This window comes from Triplophysa rosa, linkage group LG9 (genome assembly GCF_024868665.1).
Source record: "Triplophysa rosa linkage group LG9, Trosa_1v2, whole genome shotgun sequence".
NCBI lineage: Eukaryota > Metazoa > Chordata > Actinopteri > Cypriniformes > Nemacheilidae > Triplophysa > Triplophysa rosa.
Genome location: NC_079898.1, coordinates 12,402,354 through 12,426,583, shown reverse-complemented (window position 1 = coordinate 12,426,583; position 24,230 = coordinate 12,402,354). Strand labels below are relative to the sequence as shown.

The 24,230-nt window shown below is 38.4% G+C and overlaps 3 protein-coding genes across 6 annotated transcripts in view; 2 read left to right on the top strand and 1 right to left on the bottom strand.

Annotated features, from left to right (window-relative positions):
• Window positions 1–7: 7 nt before the first annotated feature.
• abcg5 (ATP-binding cassette, sub-family G (WHITE), member 5) lies at window positions 8–6,310 on the top strand. 2 transcript variants are annotated; one of them, XM_057342260.1, is made up of 13 exons: window positions 8–390; window positions 918–1,039; window positions 1,478–1,614; window positions 2,250–2,348; window positions 2,479–2,611; window positions 3,239–3,378; window positions 3,486–3,615; window positions 3,750–3,963; window positions 4,101–4,306; window positions 5,167–5,305; window positions 5,447–5,632; window positions 5,709–5,821; window positions 5,917–6,310. In XM_057342260.1, exons 1-13 carry the CDS (start codon window positions 248–250, stop codon window positions 6,099–6,101), a joined length of 1,947 nt encoding a protein of 648 aa, XP_057198243.1. In that variant the 5' UTR covers window positions 8–247; the 3' UTR covers window positions 6,102–6,310. The 2 variants fall into 2 exon arrangements, with proteins under 2 accessions (XP_057198243.1, XP_057198244.1); XM_057342261.1 differs by lacking the exons at window positions 8–390; window positions 1,478–1,614 and having other exon boundaries at window positions 966–1,039.
• Window positions 6,311–6,843: 533 nt separating this feature from the next.
• On the top strand, window positions 6,844–10,139 carry dync2li1 (dynein, cytoplasmic 2, light intermediate chain 1). 3 transcript variants are annotated; one of them, XM_057341790.1, is made up of 13 exons: window positions 6,844–6,972; window positions 7,128–7,260; window positions 7,373–7,407; window positions 7,474–7,543; window positions 7,634–7,722; window positions 7,840–8,032; window positions 8,136–8,204; window positions 8,298–8,375; window positions 8,492–8,571; window positions 8,660–8,730; window positions 8,921–9,018; window positions 9,101–9,193; window positions 9,835–10,139. In XM_057341790.1, exons 1-13 carry the CDS (start codon window positions 6,959–6,961, stop codon window positions 9,895–9,897), a joined length of 1,086 nt encoding a protein of 361 aa, XP_057197773.1. In that variant the 5' UTR covers window positions 6,844–6,958; the 3' UTR covers window positions 9,898–10,139. The 3 variants fall into 3 exon arrangements, with proteins under 3 accessions (XP_057197773.1, XP_057197775.1, XP_057197774.1); XM_057341792.1 differs by lacking the exons at window positions 7,128–7,260; window positions 7,373–7,407; XM_057341791.1 differs by lacking the exons at window positions 6,844–6,972; window positions 7,373–7,407 and having other exon boundaries at window positions 7,170–7,260.
• A 659-nt stretch (window positions 10,140–10,798) lies between these two features.
• Window positions 10,799–24,230, bottom strand: part of cep170aa (centrosomal protein 170Aa) — a 33,633-nt gene continuing 20,201 nt past the window's right edge. The window contains 10 exon segments of the mRNA XM_057341789.1: window positions 10,799–12,191; window positions 12,364–12,415; window positions 12,519–12,612; window positions 13,113–13,201; window positions 13,428–13,595; window positions 13,692–13,851; window positions 14,890–15,130; window positions 17,534–19,036; window positions 21,788–21,920; window positions 23,069–23,146. Of these exon segments, the coding sequence (XP_057197772.1) occupies window positions 11,944–12,191; window positions 12,364–12,415; window positions 12,519–12,612; window positions 13,113–13,201; window positions 13,428–13,595; window positions 13,692–13,851; window positions 14,890–15,130; window positions 17,534–19,036; window positions 21,788–21,920; window positions 23,069–23,146 (2,766 nt within the window). The 3' untranslated portion in view covers window positions 10,799–11,943.

Genomic DNA, 24,230 nt, shown 5'->3' with positions numbered 1-24,230 from the left:
GTGTCTGTGAAGGGGGTCTGTGCCCCTCTGAACCAGTTTCTTGTTTAGAGAAGTGCCTGCTCCTATTGTTGTCCTGGAAAACTGAAATGAGACGGCAAAGAGATCCTACTCTATATAGCAAATGGAGCAAAGTTCTACTGATAAGAGTCTCTGTTTATGGTTCTCCCTCATCCACGCAATGTGAAATGTTCAGACAGCTGACAAGTGGACCCGACTGAGAAACTCTTATGAGAGTCTTTAAGCTGAAATGACAACGATTAGATCTTATCCCATGCAGGAGAATAATGCATCTTTTAAGATGGTATCAGAGACGGGGACAGTCATTCCAAACCCAAACTACCTAGAACCTTCAAGCTGCCTGAGTGTCAAAAACGTTTCCTATACTGTAAGGTAAGAATGGAATTGCCTGTTTGTTATTGAGTCCTTCTAACATGACAGCTTTAAAATAGTGTCAGCGGGTATATACTGCAGGTATATTTTATATAGACTATATATTGTTGCTTATATTGCTGTAATACTGCTTGACAAGATTATTTTATTTTAAAGACATAAAAAATATTACAGACATGATCAGGTCATGAACAAAAGTTGGATGAATACACAAAAAAAATTATGTAAAATATTTTAATTTCAGTTTTAATTTAATTTTAAATCTGTTTCTGGCTAATTATACAATTAAATAGCCAAACTATTTTAAATTAACTTTAAATACTTAAGAAACAACAACAATAATATTCAATGTTGAAGTAGTAATAGTAAAAGAAAAGTATTTAAAATAATTGTATTGTTCACATTTAATTACAGATTAACCACCTAAGCTTACTTATTAATAAATAACTTTTAAATATGAATGTGTAAAAAAAAAAAAATGTCATATTTGTTTATAATAATTATTTCATGTGAAAATTATGTTTCAGTGAGCGTGTAGGACCTTGGTGGGATCTTCCATCTTTTACAAAAAAATGGACAAGACAAATATTGAATGAGGTGTCATTTCATGTGGACAGTGGCGAGATCATGGGAATTCTGGGAAACTCAGGTAAGACACCAATAACATAGGAGATAAATAAATATTAAACATTTAAAAACATAAAACATAAAAAACATTTAGACTAATAAATATACCAAACGAATATGCAGTTTTATTTTGTGTAATTCCTATACATATTCCTAATAATTTGGTTTTGTCTTTATACAGTATGTACTGGGTCTGCTTGTTAGGGTTTGAGAGTATAATAATTAATAAAAATAATGCAAATGTGATATGACAAATATCGTCACAGAGTTCAATACTGTTCGCTGCATCACATGATGTGTTATGACATGATGTGTTATGGCATGATAAAGTAAATCTCTAAATAAGCCATCAATGACCTTTTAGATACAATTTCATACAGTTACAAAGACAATGTTCATCAATGTAAATATCAAATCATATCATAAAGTTAATAAACACTATATTGACCTGCGTTTTAAGGTTCTGGTAAGACCACTCTTTTAGATGCTATAGCGGGACGAATTGGGAATACTGGTAACCTACTGGGAGAGGTTTTTATAAATGGAAGAAAGCTAAAAAGGGAACAATTTCAAGATTGCTTCTCTTATGTGCTCCAGGTGAGTTTATTTTACAAGATGTTTTCAAGTAAAATGAAGATTAATATTTTTATGGCATTTTCAAAGCACCAAATGTCTTTGTGTGTGTTATGTAGTTATCTTTGGCGACAGTGCTTGTCACAGAACTTTGCTCAGTCATAGAAAGTATGCGGGTGAATGTGTTCGATAGGTAACTGGAGGTCAAGTCTTCCACAACCAGACATTAAACAAACTCAGTAAAGTGGACAGAAAAGTTAGTTTTTCAAGTCAACTCGGAAATTAGCAGCCACCATACATGACTTCATTATAATATTGTGAGCCATTCATGCATATCTTCTGCTAAATTAAATAAGCGTAGAGAGATGGCAGTTACTGCAGGTAATTTTTACAGATTCAATTTATGGCAAGGAAGCTATAATCTAACCGAGTAATTAAATGCTTTTCTAAGCCAAAGGTGCACATATTGCTTCATCATAGGTCTTAATACCCTTTCCATCAGAAGTTCTAAACCAGACTTGTTAACTTTCCTTGAACTTTAACCCCCAGTAGGAGTTATTCACTTGTGTATAATATAATGTAAAATAAATAATATTTGTGGAAAATATGTAGTGTTATGTTGAATGGTTACACAGAAATGCTTTCTGCTTGTTTCTCAGAGTGACAATCTGTTGAGTTATCTGACAGTGGAGGAGACTCTGACATTCACAGCTCAGCTGGCTTTGAGACAGCACTCTGCTGAGGCTATACGCAAAAAGGTGAGTTTCGCTCACCTGCAGTCCTCTCATATTTGAAAGATTAATACACAGCTTCATAAACAATAAACTGGAAGTTATAATATGGACATTATCATATCTATTCATTATGAAAAATCAAAACTTTCCGTAGGTAACCGCAGTCATGGCAGAGTTGAGTTTAGGACATGTGGCTCACAGCGTGATTGGGGGCCGTGTTTTCCCGGGCATCTCTGGAGGAGAGAGAAGAAGGGTCTCCATCGCCAGCCAGCTGCTTCAGGACCCAAGTAAGTGCATGCGCTCTGCAGAGGAACATTTGAGAAGTTGATCTTACAATCATAGGAGAGCTAATCAATATTTTATTTTCTAATTTTAGTCATAGTAGTAACACATATTGTAACAATATCATATTTGTCTTGTCTTAGTGTACAAACACGCTATAGTCTCAGATGATGTAACCCTACAGTATGTTATTTAAATGCAGAGTATAGCGACCCAAGGTCCCTCGAAGGATTACTGAGGATTGGAATAATGGAAAGAGAGTGAAGCAGAATAAGCAGGCCTATCACATTTTTAATATTAAGCTGCGGTCTTTGAGTGTCCCTCTAGAGCCTTTATCTGGCTTATTGGACCTCGGGGGTCTTCTGGGACGGTGGACTAAGGATTAGTCAAGACCACTCCAAACTGGACATAAACCGGCAATTATGAGCGGCATTCATCTGCTGCCTTCTCCAATCATGCAATAAATGAATTCATCAGCCAATTAATTTGCCTCTATCTTTAAACAAAGAAAAATCTATTAGTTGTTTAAATGACTTGAATTAAAAACTTGTGTCTCAAAGGACATAAAGTGGACTTTTAGAAAGTTTGAGGAGCCAGTTGTTGTATTTTTTTTTCCTGTTTCGTAATCGCAGAAGTGATCCTCTTGGATGAGCCGACCACAGGACTGGACAGCATGACGGCCAATCACATTGTGGTGTTGCTTTCTGAACTGGCCAAAAGGGATCGAATAGTCATAGTCACCATACATCAACCCCGCTCAGAACTTTTCAGAGTGAGTAGACAGAGAAGATATCTCTAAATATGTCCTCTTCTTCTAACAACCTATAGCAATAGCAAGCTATATGTTTAAACATCTGACACATGTTTAAACATCTACAGATCTTCAGCAGAATAGCCATCATGAGTCGAGGAGAACTGGTGTTCTGTGGACAGCCTGGAGAGATGGTCGATTTCTTTAGCAGCTGTGGATATGAGTGTCCCGAGTACTGCAACCCCTTCGATATATACGGTAGGGCTTTGGCATAAGAGTGTAGTGCTATAAATCATTTACCTTTAATGCTTCAAATAGTAAACAGCTGGGGTGGGAGGGGCTGCGTGGGACAACCTGTTCAACTTAATCAAAAAATCTGTTTTGATTGACAGTGGATCTGACCTCGGTGGACACTCGCTGCAGTGAGCGAGAAGCTGCCACCTACAGTCGGATGCATGACACTACATCAGCCTACTGCAGCTCAGACATCTATAAAAACATGCTGGAGAGGATCGAACAGAGCTGCCAGAGACCAGACAAACCCATGATCCCATTTAAAAGCAAGGAGTCGCCCAACTGCATGTCCAAACTGAACGTTCTGCTTAGGTACCGTAGCCATACTGACAAAAACTGCTTAAAGGGACAGTAAACCAAAACCAAGACTTGATTCAGTTTCAGTTCATTTCATTTTCATTAAACTATAGGGTACTGATTGTATATTTTTTGTGCATTCATGTATGCAGGAGGACTGTGCGCAATGTGTCTCGTGACAAAATGGGGATTCTCATGCGGCTCTCTCAGAATCTCATCTACGGCCTCTTTATTGCTTTTTTTGTTATGAAGCTGGATATCAATGTATCTAAAGGTGCCGTGCAGGACCGAATCGGCATCATCTACCAAGCCATGGGTGCATCGCCCTACACCGGCATGCTGAATGCTGTGGCCCTGTGTGAGTATTGCATCTGATCCAGAAAACCTTCCTTTTTTTGAGACTTAAAGGTCCAGTTTGTGAAATTTAGCAGCATCTGGTGGTGAGGTTGCGAAATGAAACCAACAGCTCGGCCCACCCCTCCCTTTCGAAGCACTGCGGCGGCTGACACAGAACTAAGATGTCATCAGGCTTTTGCTTCTTTGCCGACGGAGATAATGTATTTATGAAACGCGCTCTGTAGAGCAGTTTGTCCGTTTAGGGCTACTGTAGAAACAACATGATGAATTCCATGCAAAGGGACCCGCGGTGTATGTATTGTAGATAGAAATAGCTGACGGTAATAAAAACATAACGCTTCGTTATGTAAGGTCTTTATACACCTCTGAACACATAGCTATGTATATTACATTGCATTTCTGTCAATAAATCTTCCAAAAAATGACTCACAGCACCTTTAAAAAACATTTGAAAACATGTGTAAAAGACGGCTCTTGTAGCCTTGTTAAAATGCAGCGCTGCAGGTAAATTCCCAAATCACAAATTACAGAGCAGAGATGATAAGTAAGGTGAAGCAACAGTTAGATTCAGCCGATCCTTCGGGGAAACATAATTCCTGTCTTTTTCTCTATTATTTACATATCAGTTCATGGCTGATAAGAGATCACATCTCACAGTAGGTCACCAGATAAGAGAATGCTTCTCATGCAGAATGCAGAATGTTCTCTAAACTGTCCATGAACATTGCTTGGTTTTGAATATGGATCTGTTTGAGATAACACATAATTGGTGCTACAAAACATGTATGCTACTGTATTTTCACATTTTGTTTCAGCCATTTAAATAGAATGATTAAAAATGATAATGCTCTCTTTCAACAGTTCCCGCTTTAAGGGCCATTTCTGATCAGGAGAGTAAAGATGGCTTGTACCAGAAGTGGCAGATGTTTCTGGCTTATGTTATTCATATTCTTCCCTTCAGTATCATCAGTATCTTCGTCTTCACTTCGTTCTTGTACTGGTAAGTACAGTATGAGGGTGTGTAATTGAGTTCACAGAACTTATGTCAGGTGAGTTCAAATCTGAGTTTATGAGGCCTGGAAATCTTTGTAATCTTTCACTTTTGATGCTGTTTCTCTGTGTGTGGTGTGTGGTTTTGTAGGACTGTTGGCATGAACCCAGATCCCTTTAGATTCCTGTGTTTTTCAGCAGTGGTCCTGGTGCCTCATATTGTAGGAGAACTCTTAACGCTGGTCTTGTTGGGTGTTGTTCAAGACCCCAACATGGTCAATAGTGGGGTAGCTCTACTCAATATAGCGGGTATCATGGTGGGCTCTGGATTCCTAAGGTAATATTTATATTGAAATTTGAAATATAAGAAACTAAAAAAGGGGAAAACATTCAAATCTGTTTTAATTCCATAGGGGTTTTAAGCAAATGCCTGTGGTGTTCCAATGGCTGAGTTATCTGACCTTCCAGAAGTACGGCTGTGAGATTCTCATCGTCACTGAGTTCTATGGCCTGAACTTCTCCTGTAGTAAGACAAATTCTCAATTTAATTGAATTCTTTCTTTACAAATCTTGTGGTATATGAGCTGTGTATATCTTGACATCGTCATTGCTCTCACGCAGCACCTGTAGCTGGTTTTCCAGGATCATGTGTAATAGACAACGGCAATAAGATCATAGATGAGGGTTATCCTGGAGCCCCCTCACGCTACACACAAGACTTCCTTCTGCTTTATGCTTTCCTGCCTGCACTTATCATATTGGGCATCATCAGCTTTAAGATAAGAGACCACATCATCAGACGTTAACCTTTTGAGTGTGCTACATAACAATAAAATTACAGTTTATGTTCTTTATTTTCTACGTAGTCTCTCTAGGTTCTATATTGTATATATTTCACTTGAGACATATGAAATCTGAATACATCCATTCGTATGTAGGCTATCTATTTTATCCAAAATATTATCTATAATGACTTATTTCTAGTGTGACTGTAAGTACTTTATTGTTACACATAATAAAGGTTTAAAAATATAGCCATTTCAACTGTAGTATTTTTATCAGAAAAGGTGCATGTGTTTCTTGTTCTATTATGTCAAACACACACAAAGATGCTATGCTAAAGATTGTGGTTGTGAGCTGGGATGTTAACACATGGATTGAGGGGCCAACGTAAAAATCTGCCATTGAAAATGTTCATTGAACACAGTTCTGATATTTGTTGTCTATGGTGGCCACGTGGTATTTCATCCATCATGCATGATTTTCTTAAATCCGCTTCCCTACTTTTCCTTTTTCATGTGAGGTGAACTAAGGTTAGCAGCACCACAGCATGGGCTATAAGCAAGCTGTGATTTACATTCAGTAAAAACAAACATAGTTTTATAATATAAAAAGGTGTTATAATTTATAATTCTCTATCGTATTACATTTGACAGACTATTGATTATACTCCCAAATATAAACAATATTTAAATCTTATTATATAGATGTGCTTACAAAAACTCTATTTCCCATAATGCGCTTGATGAATACATCATCAAACAGCGACGTGTTACCCCTCGCAACAGTAATCAAGCGTCTGCAAACCACTGAAGCATCTAATTTAATCTAACTTGTCTCACGAAAACAGTCATACAGTATATTCAAGGAACATTGTGTGGTAATGCCTAAAATTAGGTAAGTTATTGAACGACTTATTTTCGACAGTATTATCATTTTCCTCCCCGTTCAATTTGAGTTAGCGTAAAAGCTATTCAGTAATCGGAATTACATGCATGCGAATCACTGGCTGGACATTGCCGTTATTAAAAGATTATATGAATGTCTCAAAGCGTGAACACATTATGGGATGTGGCTGCAGCGGAGGTTCGCAACAGGGAGAACAGGGATGATGAAGAGGACACTGAAGAAGATGCGCACTTCCCCACCGAGAGGACTGTTTTTTTTATGGGCAGTAAAGCAGGGGTAAACGTGCCTGAAATATAAGACTGTTTTTAAACTAATCGATATGTGTTAATGCTAAACTATTGTTGTTATCAACAAACACGTATATTTGATAATCCACATTTTGTTCCAGGGTAAAACAACAATATTGCTGAGAATTCTCGACAGGTAAGTTTGATATGCATTAATCTCGTTTTTAGCATGTCATTTCACGTTTGTTTTTATTCAAACCAGAGATGAAGCACCTAAGCCCACTCTTGCATTGGAGTACACTTATGGTAGACGAGCAAGAGGCCATAACACGGTACAATGTTAACATTTTCATTTACTGTACATGAATGTGTTTGTGTTCATACTATCTCGAGTGTGTTTATGCATCTTTTCTTCTCTGTAGCCGAAAGACGTAGCTCATCTCTGGGAATTAGGAGGAGGCATGTCTTTATCAGACCTAGTTCAGATTCCCATAACAGCTGACAATATCAGGTCTGACTGATATTTTAACGTATTGTTATTAATATGCATGTCTGTTTATACATGAGAGAAAAAGCATAAGGAATAACATTTGAAATGCAAACATAACTAACTTGTTTGTTTTCGCAGTACGTTGTCTGTGGCGCTTGTTTTGGATCTGTCTAAACCCAATGCCTTGTGGGAGACTATGGAGAGACTGCTTGATTCAGCTCGAAGCCATGTGGAAAGAGTGTGTTCCTCAGCTCAGAAGACAGGAGAATCCAGGTCTGGCAAACAACAAAGCCAGAACAGAGTTCCACGAGTCCTCCACAAAGACTATCCGGTGAGATATGCGAACAGAAATCGCATTTCTGTAAATAAAACGTGTACTGCTTTTGTTAAGTTGTTATTGCAATCTCTGACATTGAACGTTCTATCTTTAACAGGACAGGGAGCTCATCAGCCCCTTTACAGTCCCTCTACTCATAATTGGTAGCAAGTTTGACATCTTTCAGGTAAAAACTGCATAGTATTATTGACATTTTGTGGAAAATGCATCTTAAATCTTCAATCCTTCTATTCACACTGAATTTGTCCCTTCGATTTAGGACTTTGATTCAGAGAAGAGAAAGGTGATCTGTAAGACTCTACGGTTTGTTGCCCACTTTTACGGAGCGTCGTTGATTGTGAGAAGATCTTACCTATTTCATGTTGTTTGCATTCTTTTGTTACATCCCAGCTTTTCTAAATAAACCTGTTTATTTCTGTTGTTTATAGTGATGTTATGTTTGAATGTTCATAGTTCACCAACAGCAAATCAGAAGCGACAATGTCTAAAGCCAGGAGTCTAGTTAATCAGTTGGCGTTTGGGACTGAAAGACCGTATGAACTTTTCGTTCTTGTGAACTTAAGATCTTCTGTTCTTCTGTGATATATCAGATTAGTGTATTATTTCTCTTATGTTTTTTAGAAAGTCAGTATCTACAGATCCCAGCAAACCCTTGGTTATTCCAGCTGGCTTAGACTCCCTCAGTCAGATTGGTAAAATGGCCATCTTTATTGTATAGCATTATTAATCATGTTGAAGTTCTTATGTAGAGACTTTATGTAGCACATTATGATATAAAAAAACAAAATAGTGACAGCATCTAAATATGAACGTTCACCTTTGTTTATGTACAAATTCACTTTTTATATGTGCTCATTGTATTTTGATGAATTCATCCTCTAGGTCCTCCTGTAACATCTGATGTTGATATTGGAGCCCTACATGCTCAAAACCCCTTAGATCTTTGGAAAAAGGTTTTTGAAAGGGTTTTCCCTTCAGAGGTACTTTTTGCTATTGATAAAGACAACACCACACACAAAACGTTCACAACAGATAAACTCTTTCTGTAAATTTTTATTTCAGAACACCAAGGAACGTACAGAGCTGAAAGATCCTGCCAAAGACCCCCAGTATAGTGAGCCCCTTATAGATGCAATTAGAGCACAGAAAGACCAGGTACAAACTTTATTTCACATGAAGATCACCACAGTTGCCAGATGATCTAAAACACACGCCACAGTTTTGTCCTCTGTTAACCTCTAGTCATGACTTTACATTACCCTGCAGTAAAAGCTGCCTGTACTGAGCTGTGCTCAGATTGACTGATGCTCCAAACTGATACTTGCTCTGCTGTTGTTTAAAATACGTGAACGAAAGTTACCCAACACTAAACACACTCTGCCCTTCAGTAGCCTTAAGTCTACTGTACTTTACACTGTACTGTTTTATTCTGTCATTGAGTCATCAGTACAGTACACCCAGACAAAATCTCCAGACATTCACATTTTCTGTGGTGATTTTGTGGCGTGTTCTAATGAATGAATTTAAACATAAAATGTCGTAAATGAAAATGGACATTTTTGTAAATTATATTAATAGAATTAGATGTATAAAACGTTTAAAGCTAATTACATTTAATGTATGCAGTTTCTTTAGAAATAAAGCTAAGCCATTCTGTCTAACGAGGTCCACATCACAGTAGTAACTATACACATGTATTTTAATTAAAAACATTTAATTTATCTCATTCCTTTTGATGAAAGTATGCTATATGTGTAATGAATAAGGGATGATGCATTTTCTGTCTCTTTACTTAGGAACTGGAGCAGTACAAACGACAGCAGGCAAAGTCCTGGAAAAGTTTGACGCTGGACCCGTAGATGTGCTCCAAACGCTGAGCTCAGCATTAAAGTAGTACATTGTATTCCATGGACTTTGAAGTAATGTTTTACAGCAAATGTATATAAGCAACATTATTCACGTTATATTATGTAGATAAGTCCTGCATTTTTGTACTGTTTAATATAAAGTGTATAAATATGAAAAATGGTAAGCCATGTTTATATTTGTCTTATTTCTTGGTTGCTAGTTTGTTGTTATATAGTATAATTTGAAGTATGTATTTTATACGCATCGATTTACTTTCAAAGCTTCGCTTAATAATATCACATTTTTCAAACCAGAAACAATAAAACTCTTGTCCAAATTAAACAAAAAACTTTTATTGAATATGTTGTTCCCCCCTTTATGTATTGAGAGTATGCAAAAATTCTTTAAAAAAAATGAACAAAAAAGTGGCATAACAATAAAATGTATTAAAATAAACAAAAATAAATAAACCGTACATTTATTAAAACCATTAAAAAACACTGATATGATACAGAATGTGTAAACCGCACAGGGAAAATGATGTACCAAGCACTTTATCTGCTGTCCTCACTCTCATGAAGTGGTCGGCTGTCATACGCAGGTTATGTTTGTATGTAAGTTCCACTATTAAGAACCTTTGAGTGGGTATATTGAAATGTAGTGGCGTCATAACCTTTTTTTGCTCTGAATTTATTCCATTTCACATTACGCTTTTGATGTTCAAAATGAAACTTTAGGACAATAAATCAAATCTTTTCCACAAAAGACTAAACTCAGAACACTGGGCACTTAGTGGCATTATACAAAACATAGAAAAGCCCACTACATGTATTCTGTCTTGTACCTAACTACTATTTCCTACTTACAGTTGCATTATATGTAAGAAAAACTCTCCTACAGGTCATCATAAGGAAAGGTGAGTGGTTCAGGTTTATTTTTCTACCCACCCTAAAAATACAGACAAGCAGCAGAAGAAAACAAATTCTGTATACAGTAAATGCACACAGAGATGAAACACGTTTTTATGAACAGAAGGCTGTAAGGTATCAGAGCGCCATGAGGTCACAGACAATGTTATGTGTGGAAAAACGGTGAGTACACACATCGCTTACAAACGTAAGGCTGATTCATCTTTTAAAGAGACAGTTCACCCAAAAATGAAAATTCCGTCATCATTTACTCACCCTCAGATTGTTACAAACCTGTATAAATTAAAGGAAGATATTTGGAAGAATGTCAGTAACCAAACAGATCTCATCCCCCATTTACTGCCATAGTAGGGAAAATAAATACTATGGGAGTCACTGACATGTTTCCAAATAGCTACCTTTGTGTTTAGCAGAACAAAGTAATTTATACCGGTTTGGAACAATCTGAGGGTGGGGAAATGATGACAGATGATTTTCATTTTCGGATGAACTATCCCTTTAACAGTGCTGATCAAGAGATGAATGATCAAGATTTTACCAGGATTTCTAATGGATTGGTGCATGCCATGCATTTGTCTGCAAGTTACGTCGCAGTTGCATCCAATATTTTTTTAGAAACTTTGCTAGATCTCAAAAAACAACATTCACCAAATTGTAAATATCTTGAAAAATGTACTGCCTAAAAAGTTTGAAATACAGTCATCCAAACAGACTGAAATTGTTCTGTGTGTGCGTTGCATTCTGTTAAGTTTGGTAAACTGGATTGTTGAAAGGTTAAGGAAAGGTGAAGCTCAGAGGAGAGCAGACAGGCACTGGAGTTGTGTGCATCCGGTCACAAGAGATCAGTCTGGCAGTTTATTTGGCCTACAGATGGACGGCCACTTGCCTGCGGTCACATGCAGCTGTGTGTGTTTTGGTGTGGTTCTGCTCAGTTACGCCAAGTAGTCAGATCCTAAAGGCTACACTACAGGGTGGAAACATCAAACATTCCCCATACACAATCCTCACGGGCACATAAAGGGGAATACACAGTACACTATACAATACATACACACATAGAAGATCCATTCAGGAACGAGTTTTGTTAGTCCAGTTTCCTTTAAGGAGAAATGTTTTCCAATGCTCCGATCATTTGCTAGCGATGGCACTTTCCTCTCCAGTGGGATGTGAGCGGTTAAAGTTGAGTCCCACACTGGGTAACTCTTGGCTGGTGCTGGTTATGTTCATTGTTGGCTGGGTGGATCCATTAGTGGGCAGAGGACCCCATCCGCTCTGAGTGCCGGGGCTGCTTCTGGGTTTGGGAGTGGTAGGACTGGTCAAGCCGAGGCTGGTCAGAGCATCAAGGGTTCCATCAGGGTCCACCATGACATTTATAACTGCAGGGATGAACAAATATATCAGAAAATGTGAATGATGGTTTAGTGGGAGAAAGAATTTATCATCATCTCCATACGTAGTGGAAGTGACTGGTAACCATGGACCAATCAGCTGATAGTATTGAATTGGGAATATTATATAAGCGTGAATCAGCCTTGTGGTAAGACTTACCTTGAAGCTGCTTCTCCACCCTCTTGAGCTCTGTTAGTATAGATGAAATTTCCTGAATGGGAAAAAAGAAAAAATTCATTATGAAACAGGTGCAGGTATTAAAATAAGACACTATGAAGTACAAGAATGAGACACTCAGCGATAATAAATCTTACCTTGTTTGTAGTTTTGGGAAGTGGGACTTCATTTTCTAAACACAGTTTACGCTCGATATCATCCCAGTTTCTGTCCTTGTCTTTGAACAAAATCCTTAAAATTGACAAAAAAACAAAACAATACAAAATAAGAAAGAGCAATCTCTGGTCTCTAATCTTCTGTTTATATCTATAAATGTCTAAAATTAGTTTTATAGACAAAATATAATTCTGCAAATAAACTTTGTTCATTAGAAACTACTACTATTTATTGAATAAAAATTAAACCTCAAGAAGCTGCAAGAAGTTTGGCAAGAAATTACATTTCTGCAAATTTAAGGGAAAAGGTGACTACATTGAAGATGGTCAATTATAACAAGTTTTATTTTCTTGCTTAGATTTTTTAGTCAAAACATAATCCTCATAGTTCTCTACAGTTTTGATGAGCTTACTATTTTTCCAAAATGTGGAAAAAAATGAATAAAGGAGTAAGTGTTCAAAAATGTTTGACTGGTATTGTACATCTGCAGTATTTTACTTTGCTCAAGTGTAATTCTTTATAATGTAAGTAGATTATCAGACACATTGTACTCTTTTAATAGCTTCATGACTGACCTGATTTTGCCAGCAGTTTTATCTGTGGACTGTCGGATTTTTGAAGACAGCTGGGAAACCGATGTCAGCAATAAACTGTCTAGCACCGCCTGCAAAAAAAACAATCAAAAAGGTAAAAAAATGTGTCAATTATAATTTACCACAGAAACAACATCCAATAAAAAAAGGCAATAAAACTGGTTAAAGTATGTTATGGCTGTTTTTATATTAACACTCATTATATTATATTATAATTTATATTAAATTGATAGCAAGACCAACGTGAATGATCTGATATATATTTGTATGTAGTTAAAAGGCTCATACCGGTCTCACCTCATCCCGATTCCATGTACGTCTGCGCAGGGCCGTCTGAGGGTCCAGGCTATCCGGAGCCCGGGGCCGAAGCTCTACTGGCCTGCCGTTGATCTCTGAGGCTTTAGTCTGTACCACAGGAGGAATCTTCCTGAAGTTCAGGCTTTCATCAAAAACTCTCTCTACCAGCTGTGATGATGGAGAAATAACAACAAACACATAAAGGTGAAACAATCACTGTCTAGTTCACATCCATTCAACAGATGCTAAAAAAAAGAAGCTTACCTCTTCTCTGGTGTCGATGGCGGAGCCTGGAGTGGTGGCGGCTGTGCTGACCGTGGTGCTGGGGGCGGTGCCAGAGGAGCTGACCGAGTCGATCTCACCTGCTACGTCATGGATCTCCCGTGCCAGGATGGCCAGATCCTTGGCAAGGTCCTGACTGATCCTACGCACACAGGGAAATAACCTGTTAACCTTCAGATGGGTTTCGAGAAACTAGGGGTTCACAGATAAACAGACAATCATGCAAACAAAATTCACATTAGGTGGTCCCTATAGGCTTCAAGCACATGCACGTATACAAGTACATGCATCATTTCTGAATATACGATTAAACATGCCGAAGACATCAAGAATCATTCTTTAAAGTCACTTTAAAGTCTGAGTTCATGCATTATAATGTTGCGTTATATATTCACCCTCATATCCTTTGAATACACTTTTTTCTTCAGAACAAATTTGTGGAGTTTTTAAAAAGTTGTGTATTGGGTTTTCTATTCACAAAATCTGAGTTTTGGTTCCAAGATTAAAAAAGTGATAAGGGGTTTGAATGACACGAGGGGTGATATTTTCATTTTTGCCCGAACTATTCCTTTAAAGTCCCAGTGAAATGAAAAAATACAATGCCTACTATTTCATGAAATATTGCAGAGTTTATTGTAAAAAGTTTATCAATGTGGGTCATTCTCTTTTTAAAATCCGTGTGTCCTCATAATCTTTAGTTAAAATCTGAAAAATGCACATCCTTCCTGTAGTGACTATTCATCTTAAATGACGTATGTTAGACGGCTTGGGCGGAGCATCCGTTAACTCCTCCCCTTCAACTGTCAGTCTGCTGCCAGTTCCATTTCAAAATGCAACGGCTGTTTTTATACATCCAATCAAATCGCAGAGAAAGACGACAGCCACAGCCACTATTTTTCTCATTCAAAATTACATTTCACTCGGAAATGCTTCACAATACGGAAGTAAAAACGATCGCAACTTCCGGTTCACAGGGACTTCAAATGTTAATTCTGACATTCTGAATTTAATTTCAGTGTGCACCAGAATAACCACAAGGTGGCAGTATTGTAATATAAACAGGTTACACATTGGCCAAAATACAGTAGCATTGCCACTTGACAGCGGCTTGGGTTCAGTTTTGTATTTGTTGTATGTGATTGTGTTTATGTGTGTGAATAGGACAGGAGTTGATAGGTACCTGGCAATCTCCTCGCTGTGGGCTGTCCAGTCCCGTATGTAATCCTCCTGTTCTCTCATTCTGTTCTTGAGCAGGAGACCTCCAGGGCTGGTCGTGAGAGGAGCGGAGACACCCAGCCGGCTGGTGCGCAGGGTCGTGCCCGGCCGCAGGCGGGCGTGTTTGGGAGAGTTGCGGTTGGAGCCAAACTCATCCTCAGAGGTGGAGGCATATTCAGGAGGCACGCGTCTCCACCTGTTATTGGCTTAAAGGAGAGAGATTTTATGAAATACGTGTGATTTACAAAAACACAGATGAATACAGTCGAGGAGGGGTAGTGGTTAAAGGAATCTTCTTGAGTAATTTTTAAGTTGCAATTCATTACAGAAAGAGACAAAGGTCTTTGTTAAAGGAGAGCTCTGAACATCTCGCATGAGTATTATATGATGTAACAAACACACAAATTCTTCTTCTCCATTGGCTCAAGGTTTATGAACATAAATAAATTGGTAACACTATAATCAGATGAACAGGTTAACACTGGCAATGCAATAGTTAACACTAACTTACAATGAACACATATTTACAGCCTTTATTAATCTTGGTTATTATTCATTTTTACTCATTCTTATAAATTGTTAACATTGTGAACTAATTTGGCATAAACCTTGGGTATGGAGTGAAGATTGTGTATTTAGTATAAATTAAGTACAAAGTGCATTCGTGATATTTTATAGCAAACCACCCACAGGAAAAAACACCCACAAGTTATATATTGCCGTTTTCTGAGAAAACAAACTCGCAAACAAGATATGCTGCTTTAGCGAGTGATGAAAAGGTCTCATTTGGTATGGTGGTGTATTGCTTTAAGATCTTAGTTAGGAATTTAGGGTGATCCATTAATAATAAACTATACCCCGTCACTACTGTTTCCTTACTAGTGTGAAGCTCCAGATTGCCCCATTATGTCTTTAAAAACACAAATGTTTTCAAGACCATTAGCTGAAAACAAATAATGTTGTTCTAACCTTGTGCCACCAGGGGGAATAAGTTCAAAATTCATGGACATTCTATTCTTATTGCTCAGTGCTTGCATCAGCATTTCCACACTAGCAATTTCCCATATTCACCATTCATTGACAAATTACAAGGAATTTACATTAAAATAATTCATTACTATTAATAAATTTATTTTAAAGCACCAATTCTGCAATCATATTTTACTCTTGAGCAGTTAGACCAAATTATCTGTTTTATGGATTTGGACCTCATGTTTAAAACTTTGCATAGATTTTATCCTTATAGCATGTGTATGCACAGTCAAGAGCATCTGTAGGGTGTACACATTTATTTACACTAAATGTATTTTTATAACTCCAAAAATGTGTGTGAAACAACCCCCCCCAACTTGATGGTTATTTAATAGGATAGTACGTGGTGCGCGAACCCCTGGTGTTTCAAGAGGGAATTGCAGGGGGTTCGTGAGGTGCATGTCTACCGGTGCACCACGCACAAGTTGTTTCCATTACTTTGAAAAAATGTAAATAGCAGAAAATGTTTAGAAAGAACAATAATGATGTAAAATTCTACTTATAAAAACCTCAAAACAAATGTAAAAAATAAATGTTTTTGAAGTTCAACATGAAAATGTGCTATTAAAATGTTGAAATATTTAATTTCTCAGGGGAGTACTTCAAGTAAATGATTTAGGTCAAATGGGTTTGGCTGACAAAATAGTTTGAAAACCGCTAAGCGAATGCACTGAGCTCCTTTTCATCACTGCTTATAAAAAAGTACATAAATAAATTCAAACATTTAAAAGCATGCGAGAAGCTGTCCGAGTTTGCCATTCTACTCTGTATTAAATCTTCTATACGTAATTAAAGAACCCAACACAAACACAAACACACACACACACACACACACACACACACACACACACACACACACACGCACACACACACACACACACACATACTGCCCAAAGACTGTACAGTACCGTCCTCCTCTGTGAGAACACTTTCAGGATCAAACTGGGTTTCTGTGTAAAACAGATCTTTATAAATATATAACAAGCATGCCGAGACAGACAATAACAGTCAAACATGACAAATGACACCAATTCAATCCACAGGAAACATCACAACATTATGGATCATTATGATGAATGATGTTGAATACAAAATGTTTTTTTTAAGATACTGTAACTCACAGAAATTAAGCAACTATGCAGTTTTCTGGAACTTTTATGAGGTTGTTAGTTTAGTGACTAAGCCCTGTTTTTACTATAAAGGGATAGTTCACCCAAAAATGAAAATCCTGTCATCATTTACTCACCCTCTTGTCATTTCAAACATGTATGACTTACTTTCTTCTGCAGAACACAAAAGAAGATATTTTGAAGAAAGTTGGCAACCAAACAGCGGCGGCACCCATTCACTTCTATTGCGTGGACACAAAACCAATGCAAGTGTATTGGTGCCGGTTAACAACATTCTTTAAAATATCTTCTTTTGTGTTTTGCGGAAGAAAGAAATCCATACAGTTTTGAAATGACAAGAGGGTGAGTAAATGATGACAGAATTTTCATTTTTGGGTGAACTATCACTTTAACTGTAAAATTCTCATAAACATTTAGAATGCAATTTTTTTCTTTTATAGTTCTTACCAGTAGGGGTGCTGTTTCCAGGTGCTGTCTTAGTCTTGGGGTCCATTAGCTTGGAGACACTATTGGCCCGCATGCGTGCAGTTAGCTTGCTGTCAGTGACTTGCTGATTTGTGCTCCTGAGCCCCAGACGAAGGGCTGTCTCTGCTGACACACGTGCCGCAGTAGGCCGACTGACCGTTGCCTCCGAATCGCTGCGTGCTGAAAATGAACCAAGTCTGGTGCGCCGAGGTTGTGCTAGCAGGTCAATGCGTGACTGTGCTTTTCTCCCCGAAGGTGGTTTGGAGGTGGAACTAGTGGTGGACACCTCAGATGCGACTGAAACCCTATCTGCATCCGCTAGGTCGGTGTCCGAAGTGTCCCCGAGCCGAGCCCTGCGCAACAGGGACGCCCTCGTAGGACGGGGTTGAGGCAGACCTGCTTGTTTTGCGAGGGCCGATGTGGTAGTTTGCGGTGTCTTGCTTGGCTTTACAGACTTTGTGTTTTTGCTAGTGTCAAGCTTGGACTGGAAGAGGTCATCGGTGGAGGTGAATTGACCTTTGGCGTATGAGTGGCTGGAATGCATCTCCTGGTCCGAGGACATGATATCCGAGACGGCTATTGAAGACGTCTGGTCATCATCAGTGAGATCTTGTGATGGTTGCCGGCCACGAGATGCTGTTTGTACTGATCGGCGAGCGTCTGGGGTCTTGGTTTTAGTCTTCCTCTCCAAGCGTTCTCTCGCACTGGTCGTGATTTTCACTGCGGTGCTCGCGTTGCTTTTTTCTCTGTAAAGGGTGCTGAGAGATTTCCGCTTCTGAACAGCCTTGCGATCACCGTCAGCTGCCGTCTGGCTCACTGTGCTCGCCGTGTCAATATCAGACTCCGGAGACATCGGACATAGTGGAGGACCGATAGGTGCTGCTGTTGGGTCCAACTTCTTCTCGTCACGGAGTTTGGCTTCCAGAAAAGCCATGACAGCTTCAGTGTCTTTGAGAAGAGTTGCTGTGTCCATGCTGCTCACCGAGTCGCTCCGCTCCCGCCCACCGTTCTGGCGGTTGATGTGAGGAATCAGTTCTATTGGTACGTTTCCACTGGGCTTCTCGATGGTAAAGCTGCCCTGTCTCACCAGCGGCCTCCCAGACCTCTCTCCATCACTTCCTTTACACTTATCCTCAGAATGTCTTCTACGGCTCTCCTCGGACCTCCTCTCCCCACTTCCCGGGGGTCGAGTGGAAGGTTTTGAGGATGACTGTTGTTTCCCATCCTGCTGGAAGGTCTTGACCTGGCTACTCTTTCCAGACTCCAAAGTGTTGTCCAAAGCACAGAGGGACTCGCCGTCACCTTTGTGGTCACTGTGGCTTTCTTTTTCCTGGGGTTCTGTGTCCTGCTTCTCACCGATCTCAGAGCGCTTGATCTTCTCGTCTTTAGGAAGCTGGGGTAGAGTCCTTCTCTTACGATCAGCTTGACTGGAGGTGGTTGAGCCAGTACTCTTGATGGAGACCACTGACTCAAGAGCATCAGCATCTAAAGTAGAAAAAAATCAACAAGATAAGTTACACAGAGCATTTTCTTCATATTTTTGTCATAACTATACACAACTGGATAATTGCCTCAAGTAATTTGAATTTAGCACGTTTTTCCTTCTAGATACGAAGGTGTCAAGACCGGGGGTGTGAGGCAGAACCCAGGCGCAGGCAGTCAAAGGGTTAACAGACAACTTTATTGAATATAAACCAAAAACCCACGATGGGGAAAACACGATAACTAAAACAAGAATACAAACAAAAACAGGAACAAGGTAAACAGGAACAGGGTAATCCACAAGACGACACGACGCAGGTACTCAAGCGAGTAGACGAGGAAGGCAAACAATGAACCGACACGGGACAAAGAGAATTGGGGCTAGAAGTAGGGAAACACTAACAAGGAATGATTGCACTAGGAAGGTGACGGGCAGGTGACTGGAATCAAACACTAAGGGAAACTAACGGGAAGATTACACGGGGCAGGTGAAGGGAATGAAGCACTGATTGGACACTAACAGAGAAACAAGGGGGCGGGTCCAAGGCACGCAACACCGGAGGGATGTAAATGGCACGTCAAAACAAAACAATGTCATGCCCCTCTCCACATTAAACACGTGGGTCTGTCATGATCCTGCCACAAGACTCGAAAACCATGACAAGCAGAGGCAGGATCAAGACATGAATGAATATGTGTACAGCAGTGTTGGGAGTAATGCTTTACAAAAGTAATGCATTACAGTAACATATTACTTTTAGCTGTAACGCAGTAGTGTAAGGCATTACTAATCAATTTTCAGTAATATTTTACTCGGTACATGTTCAGTAATGCTTGCTTTACAACAAACTTTTCGCCCGCGAGACATTAACAAATCAAAAATCCCACAAGTAAGTTCTATTTCCTGTTCGTGAATAGACGTGTGTGGTGTCATTCATCTCCCTCTGGCTGGTGGAACTTTGTATTTTGTATTGTAACGCGGCATGATTTCAACCTCTAAGTTCGAGGTCCGATGCTATTGGCCCCGCCCGGTTCGCTGTAAGCCCTAGCGCCAGTGTTGCCAGGTTGCGGTTTTCCCGCACAATTGGGCTATTATGAAAATGCAGTTGCAGGAAAAATTATGGAGCCGTGGGTTGCGGGTTTTGGGGCTACTTTCATAATGTACTGCGGCCGCCAAAATGTTTATTTATATTTTAAGGATAAATGTTAATTGATGAGATTCTTAATGTGTATTCACACTCAGATGAATACCTGGCAACTCCAGGACCGGCCCGTTCTCAAAAGTGTGGGGAACGAGCGTCTGACAGGCAGGCTACAGTACAGGGAGGGACGCGGGAGCTCAGCTCAACCAAAGAGGAAAATATAGCGGTGGCATTAGACAATGCATCCGAATTATGTTTTTACCAATGTTTCGTACTAAGGTGCATGTCACCTTGCACAATGATAGAAATCACGCGTGAGTGTACAACAGTTGATTCTTCCGGCTGTTAAATATCACGTTTGAGCAGCTATACGCATTACACAGTCTAGAACAACTAAAACATTGATGTGTTTGTACACATTATAACATTACGCAATATATTTAACCATGCTTATTTCTTAATCAAGTTTTTGCATGTCTTACGAAGAGAAAACACGTTTCTCGTCCATTTCCGTGCGTGGCCTCGAGCACACATGGGAGCTTTTTTAAAGGGACACTCCATCCAAAAATGAAAATTCTGTTATGGATTACTCACCCTCTAGTTGTTCCAAACCTGTATACATTTCTTTGTTCCGTTGAACACAAAGATATTTGGTAGAATGTTAGCAACTGAAAATTCTTTGGCATCATTGACTACCATAGCAGAAAAAATTATAACGGTAGTCAAAGGTGACCCAGAATTGTTTGCTTTCCTAAATCCCCCAAAACATATTTTGAGTTCATCAGAACAAAAAATACATACAGTACTGTACAATAACTAGGAAACAATTCAGATAAGTAAATACAGTATAGCAATAGAAATGTCTTTTGGCAGTTGTTAACTTTGATTTGACACCAGAAAATAATTGGGCTAGTTTTCATTCCTTTTGGGCGGGTTTTGAGGGGTCATTGGGCTGCTTTCAGCAAGCTAGTTAGCATGATCTCTGTGACCAGCAGCAATGACAAGGTAAGCTAACGTTTACATGATGACTAGCTAGAATTCTATATAATCTAGTTCAGTGATGAGATGGGACTATTTTGTATTTAAATACCTTTGAATAAATTAAATGTATTTTGTATTTAAATGTGTTTAATCTTAGTATTTTTGTATTTTCCTTATTAGACTGCATGGATGGGCAGTGTTTCAAATACATCCATTTGAAATACAAAATACTATTATTTAGTAATAGTATTTTGTATTTAAATGCATTTAATCTTAGTATTTTTAGTATTTATTTTTGTATAGCCTAGTTAATTCAAGAAATCAGCAGTCTAATAAAGAGGTTGATTGGCAAAAGGTAATTGTATTTTGCACATTTTGTCATTTTAGAATGTTAAGTTCTACTTCTGTAGTTATTTTGGTGAAAGTAACTCAAAAGTAATACAGGTCATGTAACGTATTACAATTCTGAGACAGTAATATTGCAAGGTAAGGGATTACTTTTAAATAACAGTAACAAGTAATCTGTAATGCATTACAGTTTGGAAGTAACTTGCACAACACTGGTGTACAGTACAACTACACTATTAGGGCACACTATACTGTTGTATTTTAGGGAAATGAAAGCAGTTACCTCGCTCTTGATGGACAAAAGCTGGTGGATCTGCTCCAGAGCCCTCTGGGTCTGTTCTTGTTTGATTCGCAGCTAAACTGGCCCACTGTGAGACCCAGCGAGGGCTGCCCACTGCAACAGATTCCTCCAGTCTCTATAAAATGAAACAAAGATGTTACTTCACTCAGTAGTAATCACTTGATACATTGCTATAGTCTTCTTTACCAACATCCTGCACAAGAGCTGATGGCATGCTGTGTACTAGCATCCTTTTCACAGACAAAACTCAGAGAACATTACCATTTTTAGTCAGTTTATGCATTAATCTGGGGTAAATCTTAATGTCGAATTCCAAATTTAAGATTCAGAACAATAACCCTTTTGTAGCCACATTTCTGTGTGAACATCGCGTTAAGGCATAAAGTGTGAAGTGGTCAGGAAATGGTCAGTAAGAGATGTTACTGACACAAATGAAGCACTGTCTCCATTCCTGGAAGTCATATGCATGCAACATCATTTAAATCATTTACCTGATGATGTATACTCCACAAATAATAGTTATTAAACTATTAACATCTAATATTACAAGTGATTAGCAGTTGAAGACTTAAATAAATATTTGAAAGATTATGTCATAACTTGTTATAAGCATATACAGCCATGGAAAAAAATAAGAGACCATTCCAAAGTCTCATTTAATCAGCATTTCTAGATGTATTGAGGCCATTTCAGTGTCTGTTTAATTTCAACAAAATCAAAACTCAGGAGTAACAAAGTCATCCAACAGCAATCTGAAAGACACAGAATGACCAGACACATGAAAACTGTGATAAAAATGCAGGTTATCACATAAAAAATGTTGAATGTTTCCTAAATACATGTACAAATATTACAGTTGTTTTGCTTAAAAGTGAATATGAACTTGTTTTCTTTGCAGTATTTGATGTCTGAAAAAATACAGAGCATCTTTTGTTATTTTGACCTGTTTCTCAAGCTTTAATTTTCTGCAAATAAATGCAAATAGAAACAATACTTTTATCTGAAATTTGGGAGTAAAATTGTTAGTAGTTCACAGAACAAAACATAAATGATCATTTTACCTAAACACATACCTACAAATAGTAAATTCAGAAAAGCTGAAAATAATTTTGAAATGGTCTCTTAAATTTTTTCCGTGGCTGTATAAGAAATGGCCTTTTATCATGCAAATTCTTTTTCAAAATGCAAATATACACATCAGATATGAGTTACAGAAATAGGTTATGAAACCAGAAGTGACTTATAAAATCACTTGTGTGTTACCTCAGATGACCTAAGCTTCTTGCTGTCCTTCTGTTGCTCAGGGCAACCGGGATCCTGAGAGTTTTGAACCCCAAACACCTACACATCATAAAATACAAAAGCATACAGTACACAGGAGAATCAAGAGCTGCTTCATTCATCTCTGGGCTCTGACACAATGGCCACACCTAGGTGGCGAAACTCACCGAAACAAAGATTCATTGGGAACAGAGGCGACAAACAAACCCCTCTTAAACACAGGGTTGTTAAAATAAAAACGTTCTAAGGTTGATTCATGGTTACTCTGCATAAAACATTTTTGTTTATCCATCTGACCATGCACCCAACTTACTACCAAGTATCTGTTAATGCAACCTCATCACTTTTACTATTTTTTACTTGCATATTTATTCTAGGCTGCATTCCTCTGCACTTCTATATAATATATAAGAATATACATGTTAAAAAATGGTCTGGGATATACAATAATAAAATGCAAGAAAGATGCATGTAATCCATCCATCTATCCCTGTATACTGTAGCTGAATGACAGTATGTAAGCTATTCCGATGCTGTCCGCATTACTTTCTAATTAAATGCAGCAACAGTCATAAACACATCTATAAGTAACAGCACCCAGACGTTACATTAAAAGACAAAGCTTTAAAACTCCCTGAAGATAGAGTGAATAATGGAGGATTTGATTGGTTGGCCACATGAGGAGCATTAGAAAGCCATTAGATAGACCTGCACAGCATGAAGCACTCAAGACTACTTGATGTTCAGGATAAACACAACATTCACAATGTGCTCAAGAGAGCATGTTGAGAATCATTACAGTGCTGGCAAATAATTATTTCCACAAACCTTCTGGTGAGCGTGTGTTCTAAAACCCCAGACCTACTGCAATTCATTACGCCCAAACCACTTAACGGATAGATGTAGCCAAACGCAAGTGCTAAAATGTGTAGAATAAAAGACACATGCATACGGTCCGATCATGATTATTATTTCTTAGAACATGAATCATGAAGGTTTTTGGCACATGTTTTACTCCACATTCCCATCTCATGAGAACTCAACTAACTGTTGTGGAATTTATGGAATGGCACATCAAAACATCTCTATTACCTGACAAATATTATTGAATTGTATTACTGAAATGAAACTGAAGGTGTCCTCT